The sequence below is a fragment of the Aplysia californica genome, unplaced genomic scaffold (assembly GCF_000002075.1).
Source record: "Aplysia californica isolate F4 #8 unplaced genomic scaffold, AplCal3.0 scaffold00700, whole genome shotgun sequence".
NCBI classification, from domain to species: domain Eukaryota; kingdom Metazoa; phylum Mollusca; class Gastropoda; order Aplysiida; family Aplysiidae; genus Aplysia; species Aplysia californica.
Genome location: NW_004797970.1, coordinates 400,462 through 415,252, shown reverse-complemented (window position 1 = coordinate 415,252; position 14,791 = coordinate 400,462). Strand labels below are relative to the sequence as shown.

The following is a 14,791-nucleotide window of genomic DNA, read 5'->3' as shown; positions in this document are numbered from 1 at the left end:
ATAATAATAGAAATAATAATAAGAATATGGCATTTTTTAAAGTGCCTAATCCCCTGAATTATATAAGCACTGTATCATGTAATGATTTTATTTTTAAACTTTTTCCCTTCCAGAAGCCACAGGAACCCCCTGAGTAACCTGACCCAGTCTGGCGTGGGTCCGGCCACTAACCAAAGCAGCAACGGCACGGCCGCTGGCCTCTTCCCTGCCTCAGACAGCAAGGTGAGAAGAGCAAAATACTGTGTAGTGTGTATGTGTGTGGTGAACACACACACGTAGAGAAGCAAGGTGAGAGTAAAATACTGTGTAGTATGTGTGTAGAGAAACATGTACATAGGGAACACACTCGTAGAGATACGAGTACATAGCCAGCAAGGTGAGATCAAAGTACAGTGTAGTGTGTATGTGTGTGGTGAACACACACACACGTAGAGAAGCAAGGTGAGAGCAAATTACTGTGTAGTGTGTATGTGTGTGGTGAACACACTCGTAATAGAGAAACATGTACATAGGGAGCACACACATAGTGAGATACGCATATTGGGAATGTGCTCATTGTGAAACATGCACAAAGTGAACATACATATTATAGGGACACACGCATGCACATAGGGGAACATGGGCATAGGGACACACGCATGCACGTAGGGGAACATGGACATAGGGACACACGCATGCACGTAGGGGAACATGGACATAGGGACACACGCATGCACGTAGGGGAACATGGACATAGGGACACACGCATGCACGTAGGGGAACATGGACATAGGGACACATGCATGCATATATGGGAACATGCATATATGGGAACGTGCATATATGGCAACATGCATATAGGAAAACATTAATGTTCGTAGGGAAATATGCACATAACGAAACATACATACAGGGAAATATGCACATAACGAAACATACATATAGGGAAATATGCACATAACGAAACATACATATGGGGAAATGTGCACATAACTAAATATACATAGAGGGAAATGTGCACATAACGAAACATACATAGAGGGAAATATGCACATAACGTTCACACACATTGTAACAAAAAACTGCCACACCCCAGCCAATCCATCTTAACTTCTATAATCAAACAGTAACTTTAACTTAAATACTTGAATCCTTCATTTTGTTCCCATTTTGGTGTTGATCTTATGCAGACATGTAGAGAAGGAGAGGAGTTGTTACAAAATTCGCAATGCTCAGAACTTGGATGACAAACCTGGCTGTGTACAAAGGAGGAATAACCTACCATTTACTACTACTATTAATAATAATAATAGACTGCTTTTATATAGCACTCTGTCCCATGCGAGTGTAAGCTCGGAGCGTTTTACATCAATCACATGATAACTGAAAAGTAAAAATTCCTTCACACAGGATAAAATATTTCACAGTGACAAGAAAAACCAAAGCAATACAGCCACATAAAGAAGAAGCCTCACAACCATACAGTAATTATATATAAAATTATATTATAAAAACAAAACATGTCAGCGCTTACTAAAACATAAGAATTAAACAAATGAGTCTTGAGCAATCGCTTAAATGTTTCAAGATTTGTTATATCTCTAAGATCCTGGGGTAAGGATAATTTTACAGTTAAGGAAGTATGATTCTATTGAAGTTTAGAAATTTTTGCGTTTACACTCATCTTATGCTCAATAAATGAAAATGTATCTACAAAATTTCTTTCCAGCTGCACTGTGATATAGATCTGGAGGAGAGGAGGTGTCGACCTTTCCGCAAAAACTCCAGCAAGGTCATTTCCCACGATCCTCCGCAGTACGAGGTTGGCAGCGTAGCCGGACACGCTCACGGTGTCATGTTGCCAAGATACAAGAAGGAGCCCGTGGAAAATACTGAGACGGTTGGCAACTTGGGTAAGCCAAAATTATTATAACGAGGACTTTGCATTTGAGTAGGCAATTTACAGCACTTGCAACACTATAAGGTCATATTAAAAGTGCCGAAGATAAGAGCTGTTACTTTACATTTTAGGAGGAGATTTACAGCACTTGTAACACTATAAGGTCATATCATAAGTGCTGAAGATTAGAGGTGTAGCTAGAGAGTAACATGTTAACAAGAAGGGAGAGGAGATTAGGATGATAGATGCTTGATCGGAAAGAAGGAGCAAACCACACCAGAGCACCTGCTAATCATCCTTTTACTTTTACAAATAGAAGTTTGAAAAACAAGGCTCAATTTGGTATTGGTAGTTCTCAAGGGCGATGTTGGGAACAGAAGGAACAATAATAACAACAATGATAATAATAATAATAAGAAGAAGAAGAAATTACACTTCTATTTGTCCCAGAAGGGCAATTTGGTTTACAATGGCAAACATACCTACATAACTACATAATTTTAAGCATGTACATGCATCAATACATGCATAAATACATACATAAATACACAATATTGCACAAATACAGAACAGTTTACAACAATGCCACTGTCGGTCGCCACTGTACAGCGCCCTCGCCCTGTATTTTGAGCTAGGGTTGTCGTGTCTTGCTCAAGGACACACCCCAGTGACCACCCGTCTGATCTAGGAGGGGCACAGGAAACAGAAGAACTCACCATCTCCCCAAAGACAATCCTGTACATGGCTGTCTGTGGTGTAGCGGTGACGTGCCTTGCTGTGGCATGCTGGAGACCCGAGTTTGAGTCCTGAGTGGGGAGAAGATACACCTACTTTCATTTCAGACAAAATTTTCTTGGAGCGGGGAGAGGAACACGTATGGCAATGCCCAGAGTACTGGGATGTTGATCCCAGGATCAAGTACTCAAGTAGAAAAATTAATTTTTAAAAATTTCAGTACCGGTTCCGTAATAATAATAATAAATGACATTTATATAGCGCTCAACCCTGAATAAAGTACACAGGTTCTGAGCGCTTTACAATGCAGTACAACGTACAACAGTAACATAAAACGTTGCGTTCTGACTAAAACTAAAAGAAAATCACTACAATTATTCATCTTATTAATTTAAAAACAGAGACGTTTTCAGCTGACATTTGAATGAATCAAAAGATTTAAGATTTAATCTCTCTTAAAGAGAGCTTTGGTAAAGCATTCCAGATCTTAGGGCCTTAGTATTCAAATGCCCTTTTCACCCATTGTTTTAAGTTTCATAGATGGTAAAATAAATTTCTTTTTGTCAGCTGTGTGATTAGTTCACTCAACATTTTCTGACGTCTTTTTTCAGGGCTCTACATCGTCTTCTTCCTGATCGTCATCTCATCTCAAGCGACCGTTGCCGTGCCGTTCAATGCGCTTGTGGCTGACAAGTCCCACCCATCGCAGAGAGGTAGTCAGCGTAATGTGTGGTGTGAGATGTGTGATGTGTGTGTGTGATGTGTGATGTTTGTGAAATGTGATGTGGGACGTGTGATGTGTGTAGTGAGATGTGACCGATGTGTGATGTGAGATGTGACCGATGTGTGATGTGTGATGTGTGATGTATGATGTGTGATGTGTGTGTGTGTGGTGTGTGTGTGTGTGGTGTGTGATGTGTGATATGTGGTGTGTGATGTGTGATCTGTGATCTGTGATGTGTGTGTGTGATGTTTGTGAAATGTGTATGTGTGGTGTGTGATGTTTGTGATAGGGATAGGAGATTATACCAGGGACAGATGAGGGGAAAAGGATAGGGGATGGAGTTAATGGCATTTTATTTGATAAGCTGTTATCATTAGGGTTGTTATTATTGTTACTATTATGATTGGTTTCTTTTTTATCATTATAATGATATGTATGTATTATGACTATGATTATTGTTATTCTTATTTATCATTATTATTATCATTATTGTTATTATTACTATTATCATATGACTATAACTTGTACCGTATTAAATGTTTCTGGATAACACACCTCCATTCTTTAAGTTTTCATCCCAAACTTACGACTAAGTAATCCTAGACTGAAAAGTTCTCTGATTTATTTCCCTTTCAGGATTCAACTCTGGGATGATGGGCGCAATGATCTTGCTTGGCAACGTATCGGGTGCTGCGGCTGGCATTGGCTTCACTGTAAGATTGATTGGAAAAATTTCTTTTGCTTAACTCTTTATCATCGGCATGCGCCTTGCAGTCGGAACAACTGTGCCGGTGAGCTGCTGACAGCGGCTCGGGCACATTCCTTTACGACGACTTTCACATCAAATTACTCTTCGGCAGTTGCCGAAAACAGGTCTCTTTTATCGGGAGTTCATTCATTAGATGAAGAACTATCAAAATAGGTTCATTTGTTTTGATTTAATCCCCAATTTAGTGACGATTTTATCATTTTTAAAGTTCGCACCAAAAACGGGCCCCAGCATAGTGGGTTTACCTCCCTCGCAGATAAAGAGTTACCGTAACCTACAGCCGGCACTCTATATTTATCTGAGGCGTGCTGTGAAAAATGAAGTTACTTCTCGCAATCCGCAGATCTAGATATCAGCTGAAAACTGACACAGGGTTCAAATGTGTACATTTTCAACTGATGCCACTCTCTTCAAGTCTAATATCTTTTATCATTTCGTTCTAAAAAATTGTACAAACTCGACCTTCACATAGCTATATCCATGGGCTGAAGTCCAAAAAGTAATTCATTTTGTCAGAACGTCTCACAAATTTCTCATTGCCATCCTTTGGATTTCAGCCACACCATTTCAATCTGTAGGCCTGTTTAAAAAAGTTACAGTGACAACATGATTGGAATAATATACATTAGAAAGTGTGTAAAGTTTGCTGTTGAGTGGGGTTATGTGCTATATAAATGCGACATTATATTATTCGTATTGTTATTACTATTATTATTAGTATTTTTATTATTATTGTAAAGCGCGCAGAGTTCACAGTTGAGTGGGGATCTGCACTATCTAAAAGCAATTATTATTGCCATCATTAGGCCTATAAATTGCTTAGAATTTGCTACTGAGCAGGGATAGGGGCTATACAAAAACCACTTTTGTTATTTATTATTTTTACGCTCCCGTTTTAACTCTTTGACTTGATCGTTCCAGCGCATCTCACATATTTCTCATTGTCATCATCCCCTGGGTACCAGCCGCACCATTTCAATCTGTATTTTAACAAGTTACCATGACAACATCATTGTAATAATATAGATAGTAAAGCACATAGAGCTTGCTATTGAGCAGGGATAGGGGCTATACTGTTATGTTACGACTTACTTGAGTCTTGCAGTAGTAGTTCTAGATGGCAGTTGATGTTGGTGGGGCCCCACCTTCTGGTCTTCTGCTAGTTCTTGGTTAGCCGATGTTACTCGTTTCGGCTTCAGTGAGTGAGTGACACTTAGATTACCTGCGGCTTGCACGAGGTGTCAGTCACACGATATGTCCTTTAGGTCGTTCGTCACAATAACTGTTATAAAGGTGCGTTCAAACTACATGTCCTATTCTAAAGGTGCGCTTACACCACATATACTAAAGACATTTTATTACATATCATTTTTACACTCCAGTTTTAACTCTTTTTACGTGATCGTTCCAGCGGATCGGAGTTCTCAGCATGTATGCCATCATCATTGGTGTGCTGGTTGTGTGCGTGCTCATCACCACGTTCAGCATCACTGAGGCGCAGGCCAAGCCCGACAGGAAGGCGGAGCCAGTCAGTGAGTTTAGCAGTCCGAGGATTGTCCCTTGTCGTTTTTGGTCGATGATTAAAATTTAAGAAGATTATTATTTCGTTGGATTTTTTTTGTTTTAATTTTAAAGAAATGATGTGCTTAGAAAGAAATTCGGTGTGCGGTGGATGAAGTATACATATACACACACAAACACACACACACACACACACACACACACACACATGTTTTAATTATAAAGAAATGTTGTGTTTAGAAAGAAATTTGGTGTGTGGTGGCTGAAGTATATAAACACACACACACACACACACACATACATGCGCGCGAGCACACATACACACACCCATGTACGTGTGCACTCACATGTACGCACACACGCACATACACTCACACAAACATACGTGCATGTACACACCTACACACACAAATGCACACACATACGCATACACACTTACACAGGCACAGAAAGAAACACACACACACGTACACACACACATGTTTGTACACGGAAAGCAGATATTCTGTTCTCTAAATTGCACAAGGGGACTATCCCTAAAAATGCTGTTTTGAGATAATCGAAGGTAAAGTTTTTGCCCCTTGTTCAGTTTCTTTAAAAGACAAGGAGAGTTTTCTCTATAACCAAACAAATATACACACCAATGAAACCAAACTTGTCCTATTTGTAGGGCAATGCTCACTTTTGGTGTAGGTCAAGGTTTCTGGAAACCCCCGAAATCTGGATAGCCCGCCTGTCCTTAAAAGTGACCATTTATGTGTCTCTGTCAGTGTGGTCATAATATACTGCTGGATTTTGGATGTTGAATGAAATGAATTTTTGAATACGAAAACGAGTATACAAGTCTTTCAATCGGTAGACCAGTTGATGGAGAATGCATGTACATTATTTTTTCTTGATCTTGGCATGAATTGAAGGAGACTTTCATTAATCTTGTCTTGAGATTTTGTCTTTTTGCTTTTTTCAGCTTGCAAATCTGTGTTCCTTGGATTTTGGACTCCTCTAAAAGGTCAGACAATGTTCCACACTTTTGTGAAAATAGTAAAGAATACAAACACTCTTGAGGCTAATTTAGAAAGTTTCCGTGGTACAAATCCTGACAATTTTTCGTGCTTTCGGGAGAACAGAAAATTTACTCCAAAGCTAATTTAGAAAATTCTGAGACTATAAATTCAAAGTTCCGTGATTTAAAAAAATAAAAAAAAAACTACATGAGGTAAATTTAGAAAGTTTTGAGAGTATGTGAATTCCTCCAGCTGATGTTTGAAAAATGAACCGTATACGGTGCAGACTGAGGCCATGTTGTAATACTTAGCTCTGATCTAAACAGAACATTGAAAAATAATGTACTCCAAAAGTACATGTTTAACACCTTTCACCAAACCTGAAGAGTCAAAACTTGCCTAAATATTTTAGGTCCATGCAGAAAACACAATAATTATTATTGGGTAAGGAAATTTAGAAATTAATATTCTCTTTTACCTTAAAAATCATAATCATAAATATCATAATTACCACTCTTTTTGACATCACCAACAAATGCTGAATGTAAAAAAAAGCTCAGCACGTTCTTTTCTTTTCTTCGCTTAAAAAAAAAAAAAAGATTTTATTTGTAAAACTTGTTGGAGTGTCTAATATGTGGTTTGAATTGCAGCTTCAATATTGAATTGTTTTGTTTTAAGATATCAGTTGCTTAGTTTGGTGGTAGGAAGAATTGTAAATGATACAGGAAACATGTGAGAAGCTTATTTTCTCCAGTACCAACTTTAAATTATTTTTTTATTTTGAAGTTGGGGCACATTCAGTTCTAATTATTGTTTATGGATATCATGGAATATGAGGAATGGTATTTTGTTATAAATAATTTTCGTGCAGTTGATGGATGCTTTGTGATACTATTAAAGCTGTTTTTAATTGTAAGGATTTTACTTGTTAGAATATTATTTAAAATCTTTTTTTCCCGCTGTGTGTTTGATACTTCAGAGCACGACTTCCGATGGGTGTTCATCACCAGATTCCTCATGCAGCAAGGAGTGGCCACTATAACAGGGTGAGTGACCTTATACTGGCTTCTAGTTGTGCTCTTTTCTTAACTTTTTTCAAACATGAAATGAACATTTTATGCTTTGATGTCGGATTTCTGGCTACTTTTTTGTCACCACAGATTCGTCAGAGTTGTTTGGATCTCAGAGAAAAATGGTGTTCTTAGGTGGAAGTCTTGGGTAATCTGTATGTTATTTTATTATATTTGTGAAAGTCCGACACTTTCGCAGCCTATAACTTCGGAACCACATTAACTTTAAATTTGACAAAATTAAATGTGGTTCAGAATCATTTAAAGGTTGCACAGTTTTACTGAGGAGTCTGAAGTCACTGTAGCTTAATTTTCAGTTTTAAAAATTAGTTTCGTGTAGATGTAATTTTGGGAAAGTCCGTCTTCTAAGACGGCATTGTAAACAAGTGAGGCTTCCGTTCAAAAGCAGTGTCGTTACAATATTAAAAGAAACACGCAAGGGGAATGGAAAGTGGCCACATGGACAGGTGATTGTCTATAAGTCTGTTGTTTACTAGTCGGCAGAAGATCTAATCAGAGACTTTTGAATTTGTTATTTAATCATTTCATCTGTCTTACAAACAGTCCCAAGTGTATTGGTAGACAGACCCGTCCTGCACTGGGAGACTTAAAAGAGGTTCTAGAGCTGGGAAGACAGTAGATATGATGTGTGGAGGAGGAGAGAAATTCAGTCAAACCTGCTCTAAAGGCCACCTGACCAAGACAATCAACTGTGCAAACAGCCTCTTCCCATTTCCCTCCTGTGCTTTTTTGTGTGCATTACAATAGGCCTTATATTATCCAGACATCCATGGGTGGTTGGTGGGTGGTCTGGTATGGTTTGCTCCTTTCCTATCAAACATCAATCGTCCTGATGTTTTCATTCTTTTTTGTGTTTGTTACTCTCTTGTAACACCTTTAATCTTCGGCACTTATATGATCTTAATGTGTCCCAAGTGCCGTAAAACTGCTACTAAAACTAAAGTCCACTTAAGAATCCCATTTTTCTCTTTGGCAATATGTGGCCGTCTTGGACAATTCAACTGTACCATTGGATTTTACTTGATCACTTACTTGTTCCATAGTGTTACGTATGCTTATACAACTTATGCTTACGAGCTGTTTACTTTCCATCTCTTGGACAATTATACTGTACGGCACTACGCGACTTTACTTCATAGATTAATTGTTCCATAGTGTACAATTCACGGATCTTTGTCGAGATAACAACAAATAATAACTGATGACAACAAATTACAACTGATAACAACAAATAACAACTGATGACAACAAATTACAACTGATAACAACAAATAACAACTGATAACAACAAATAACAACTGATGACAACAAATAACAACTGATAACAACAAATAACAACTGATGACAACAAATTACAACTGATGACAACAAATAACAACTGATGACAACAAATTACAACAACAAATTTCAACTGATGACAACAAATTACAACAACAAATTTCAACTGATGACAACAAATTACAACTGATGACAACAAATAACAACTGATGACAACAAATCACAACAACAAATAACAACTGATGACAACAAATAACAACTGATAACAACAAATAACAACTGATGACAACAAATAACAACTGATAACAACAAATAACAACTGATGACAACAAATAACAACTGATGACAACAAATAACAACTGATAACAACAAAATAACGACAAATATCAACACATACGTCCTAATTTAGTTGTTTTTTTCCCAATAAATTGTTACTTTCGATTTTATTTTTTATTTGAATGTAAGCCAAAAAAAAGGGGACGCAACTCCGGTCATCGCTAAAGAATATTCTTCTTCTGATAGTTGCTCGGAGTTGCGCACGTAAAATAGGGGCCTGGTTGATCCCATGAATATTGATATTAGAGGCTGGAATCAAAGTATTTTTGTGTTATCAGTTGTTATTTGCTGTTATCTGTTGTCATTTGTTCTTATCAGTTATAATCAGTTGTTATTTGTTGTTATGTCAATGAAGATAAATACCCTACAATTCATGATTATGAGCTGTTTACTTCAGGAGGTTGTACAATGAGCGTATGTTTTTTTGTCTGTGCCCAGGTTCCTGGAGTACTGGCTCAACGACATGATTCCTCTGCCCAACTGCATGGCGGCCACGACCGCTGTGGCCATGTTGCTGCTGCCCCTGCTGTTTGCCGCGGCTGTCAGGCAAGTTTGTTTGTTGGTGGTTAAGTTATGTTCAGAGCTAGTTTATGGTGGTTAAGTTGTGATCAGAGCTAGTTTATGGTGGTTAATTTATGTTCAGAGATAGTTTATAGTGGTTAAGTTGTGATCAGAGATAGTTTATAGTGGTTAAGTTGTGACCAGAGCTAGTTTATGGTGGTTAAGTTATGTTCAGAGATAGTTTATAGTGGTTAAGTTATGATCAGAGATAGTTTATGGTGGTTAAGTTATGATCAGAGATAGTTTATGGTGGTTTAAGTTGTGATCAGAGCTAGTTTATAGTGGTTAAGTTATGATCAGAGCTAGTTTATGGTGGTTAAGTTATGATCAGAGCTAGTTTATAGTGGTTAAGTGATGACCAGCACTCATGCACGTTATAAGCGGTTATATTATAATAACATTATAAGTTTCAGATTAGGATCCATAATATGTAGGGGGTTGTCAGAATGCCATCCATGTTGAAGGGCAGACTGCTTCGAGGTACAACTCAGGTCGTATTGTCAGCATCGTTCCACAATTTCCCCCAAGTCGATTTCTCCGGGAGTTTCCTGAAAAAGACTATTATTCAAATAAAGACATTGTGTGACATCTTACGATATAGTTAGTTTCTATTTGTTTCGTTATTTCCTTCCTGGTTTTTAAATTAAATGAAAAATATTGAGTGCTTACGTTGTGGTTCAGATGTAGGCACTCCTTTTTTCTTAAATTTTCTGAACAAATAGAAAAAATGGCGGAAGCGCCTGTGGATTGACGCAAACGATAATGATACCCTGTTTGATAATTAGTTTTTCCCGCTTTTCTTACAACGCTTGTTTTGTACTTCACAGCTCCATCATATTTGGCGTTGTCTCCGACAAGACAGGGTATCGCAAGATCATAGTCACTATAGCATGTAAGTTTTGCATGTGTGTTTGTCTTTACACACTTCTCCCTCATGCTGCTGTCTTCAAAGACAATGTCATTTTAATTTATGGTGAAGTAATAGTTGATCCTTTTTCTTTTTGTTCTTGTCTCGGTTCTCATAACCTTCTAGAACACCTTTGCTATATACATGTATGTAGCTTGTTTGATTTTATATTTTTCAAATAAATAGTTGAGTAGGAAGAAAATTCTTATCACGCATCTCACCCAGTCTTTCAGCTGGGATATTGAATCTCTCTCAGCCTGAGTTGGCTCAGACAGGCTAGATGGGACCTAAACTGTGTCAATGCAGGTGTAAAAACACCTACAATAAACAAAAAATTAAACAGTGTCCTTGATCTGATCTTGAATGTACTGTGGTACACTTTTGACCAATATAGCTGAGTGTGTTGTGCAGTTTTCGTATTTTTAATCCTGGACGAAATGAAAGACAACATTACGTTGTTCATTATTTTCACGTTTATGTCGAGTTTTCTTCTTTTTCATTTTAAAATTTGATAGACCTGTTATTTCTTTTAAGACCAGGAAGCCTTTATTACACAAGAAAGCTACACCACATTAAACACTTCATTTGTTCAAATTTGAGGAGTGTAAGAAATAACATTATGATGAGGAATGCACATCAGACAGCTCTTCCATTTCTTGTATTTAAAAGTACTCATTGTCCTGAATTTTAAAACCTGATTTTCATTCATACATTTGTGAAACTTGTGTGCAAGATATTTTTGTGTGTGACTGTCTGGGCATAAGCATGTACTGAAGAGAATGTGGAGGGAGATGGAGAGAAAGATAGGCTGAGGGAGAAAGAGAGAAAGAGAGAGAGAGAGGTAGAGAGAGAGAGAGAGAGGGAGAGGGAAAGAGAGAGATGCAGGGAAAAAGAGGCGGATGAGACGGAGAGAGAGAGAGAGAGAGAGAGAGAGAGAGAGAGAGAGAGAGAGAGAGAGAGAGAGAGAGAGAGAGAGAGAGAGAGAGAGAGAGAGAGAGAGAGAGAGAGAGGGAGAGAGAGAGAGGGAGAGAGAGAGAGAGAGAGAGAGGGAGAGAAGGAGAGAGGGAGATAGAGATAGAGAGAGAGAGAGAGAGAGATCAGTATTAGAATCATGTGGCGCTGTGTTCTTTGTATTATTGTAAAACGCTTTGAACAATTTTTTGGTGGAAAATTTGCTCTATAAGTAACATTGGTTATTGTTATTATTGTTTATATTTGATATTTGTGATCTCTCCAGCCTTCATGATGGGCGTAGGATCTTTCATTAACGCATTCCTGTCGGGAGACTATGCCTACTACATTGCTGGTGTTGTCTCATTTATCATAGGTCAGTATACAGCGGAAAGTCACGTGTCCTTGGCAACCTTTTCAACTATTCAAAACCAAAAAATCAAAATATTTCAGAAGAAACCCCCCCTCCCCCCAAAAAAAAGAAAAAAAAGTGTTTCTTTCTTTTTAAAATTGTTCCTACGATGTGTATCTTTTCTGGCTTTTCTCAACATTTAGAATTTGAATTTTGACAAAATATTACTGGAGAACATACGACTGATACCACAGATTAAGAATTGACCTCAATTTTTATAAAAATTAATTTTTGGTTGAGTTTATGTGAATATCTAGGCAACTTTAAAAATTGTTTTATTTTATTTTATTAAGAAATAGGAAATTTCTTGCTATGAAAAAGTTAATGTCCATTGGTGGGTGATGAAAGACTTTCATCTCTTTCCAAGAAGACTATAAGCTTTATTCCATCTGTTCTGAGATCATGAATTCGGATAACAGCTAGCAATTCCTGAAATCTTTAATTAACGCACTTTATGTAAGTTCAATTGTAGGCCTATACATTTATTTATCATTTATTGCGTGGGTAAAACAAAACTTAATCTGCTTGATGTTTAGTGTTTTGTCAAATAGTTTGTAAAAAAGAAGCAGATTCTTTGGTTTGAGAGGAAGCACTTTTCCATCTAGACGAAACATGGGCAATTAACTATGATCACGATGTTACAATTATCAATCCATAAACTTTGCCTTTGTGATGGATGATTAAGCTTTATATGAAAAGAAATCTTTGGCATTTTTATGACCTTATTGTGTTGCGAGTGCTGTAAAATTCATAGAATGAAAGACTAAAAAAAAAGAAAAGAAATCTTTATCTTTTTCAAATGGGCTTTTGGACTAGTTTCAAAACTGTTTTTTATATTTGTTTTCCTTGTCAGGTCTCAGAATAGTTTTCTGCTTTTTTACTGGTCAGGTTTGGGTTTTTAGAATATTTTTGTTTTTTTTCCTCGTCAGGCGTGGGTTTTTTTAGCCTACCAGAGTTTCAGACTATTTTTGGGGTTTTTTCTTGGTCAAGTTTGGGTTTCAGAATATTTTTACGTTTTTTCCCTCGTCAGGCTTGGGTCTTTCTAGCCTACCAGAGTTTCAGACTATTTTTTTGCTTTTTTCTCTCGTCAGGTTTGGGTTTCGGAGCCTGCCAGAGTTTCAGAATATTTTTTTTTTCCTTATCAGGTTTGGATTTCAGAATATTTTTTGTCTTTTTTCTTGGCCAGAGTTTTAGAATATTTTAAAACGTTTTTTTCCTCTCCAGGTTTGGGTTTCGGAGCCTACCAGTCGGTGGACTTTGCCCTGGTGATGGACGTGCTGGCCGAGGACGCGGACAAGGCCAAGGACATCGCTGTCTGGCATCAGGCCCTGGTCCTGCCGCAGGCTCTGGCCACGCCCGTCGGGGGCGTCGTCCTTGACCTATTCGAGAAGGTCAACTGCCACATAGGGCTCGGCTACATCATCCTGTTCATCCTCACCTCCTTCTACGCTTTCTTGAGCGGAGCGCTGGTCTTCAAGATCCGCCGAGCTCGCTGAGGACAAGAGAAGAAGAATGATGATGATCTCGTGGATGGCTCTGATGGATGTGGGCCCGAAACTTTTGAGAAAACTTGCCATAGCTTGTTCCAGTGATACAGTTCCGCTCTTGCCTGATTGAGAAAAAGTGACGCTGAAAATGATGAAAGTCAGTGTTTTTCTAGTATTTAAATACAATTTAGCGTCAAAAGTAGGTTGGGTTTTTTTTAAAAAGAGACTTTCAGATTTTTATTATTGAAACAGCATTTGATGACCAAAGGCAGCATTACAAGTGTTTAAAGCTCTCTTGTTTTGGTTAGGTAATCACAAGGATAATTTTCAAATTTATTCACTTTAATGTTCAGCACAAACGAATGTTTATGGTACTTTTTATAACTCAATTTCAGTACCAATTGAAGCTTTTTCCCTTTTAGAAAATGAGCACCGGGAAAACCATGAAAGCACTTGTAATGTCTTTTGACCAAACACAAACTAAAGTCAGCTCATATTTTGTGTTTCAATTTTTTTAGTCATCTCCAGTCACTTTTTTTACATAACAGGCATGGGCTATTTAATTGTTATGCAGTGTCATCCTTTGTGATTGCTGTAAAGTCCGTCGGGCCTGGTATCTAGCTGAGGAGCAAGGAGATAAACAAAGGCCAACCGTTATGTCCTTCAAGCCCCTCTCATTTTTTCCGAATTACTTCACTGATGAGGTACACTATATCAGTAGATGTCTTGTTTATGAACGTATTATCCAGCTAAGGTGAATGAATCCTTCAGCATATTTTGGCAAATCATACTTAATTAAGTAATTTAAAAAATTAACACTTTGTCATGGTTTTAGATCCTGCATTTAAAATACATTTGTTTTAAGTTATATTCTCACTTGCAGATCTTGGAATTTTATCATACTAATGTCATGAGTATGTCATGATTGTACATCCCACTAAGAGAAATGTTTCTTTGTAAATGTTGTCCTCACGTGACCTCTTCCTATACTTTGAAACCAAAGTGTACACTGGTGGTAGCTATTTGCATGTCTTTATTTATTGAGGTGAATTATTCCCACTGGTAAAACCAAAACCATTGTTTTCGCTTATGGATTTGATCTTAATAAGGAATTGCTTGAAGGGAAGAAGGGGGGG

At 37.7% G+C, this 14,791-nt stretch overlaps 1 protein-coding gene across 1 annotated transcript in view; it reads left to right on the top strand.

Moving 5' to 3' along the window:
* The window catches only part of LOC101850035, a gene marked incomplete at its 5' end in the record, with an annotated part of 16,143 nt that extends 1,367 nt beyond the window's left edge, over window positions 1-14,776 (top strand). The window contains 11 exon segments of the mRNA XM_005108576.3: window positions 114-222; window positions 1,709-1,892; window positions 3,226-3,327; window positions 3,975-4,051; window positions 5,519-5,639; window positions 6,596-6,637; window positions 7,612-7,678; window positions 9,776-9,883; window positions 10,726-10,790; window positions 12,043-12,132; window positions 13,393-14,776. Coding sequence (XP_005108633.2) covers window positions 114-222; window positions 1,709-1,892; window positions 3,226-3,327; window positions 3,975-4,051; window positions 5,519-5,639; window positions 6,596-6,637; window positions 7,612-7,678; window positions 9,776-9,883; window positions 10,726-10,790; window positions 12,043-12,132; window positions 13,393-13,664 — 1,237 coding nt within the window.
* Window positions 14,777-14,791: the final 15 nt, after the last annotated feature.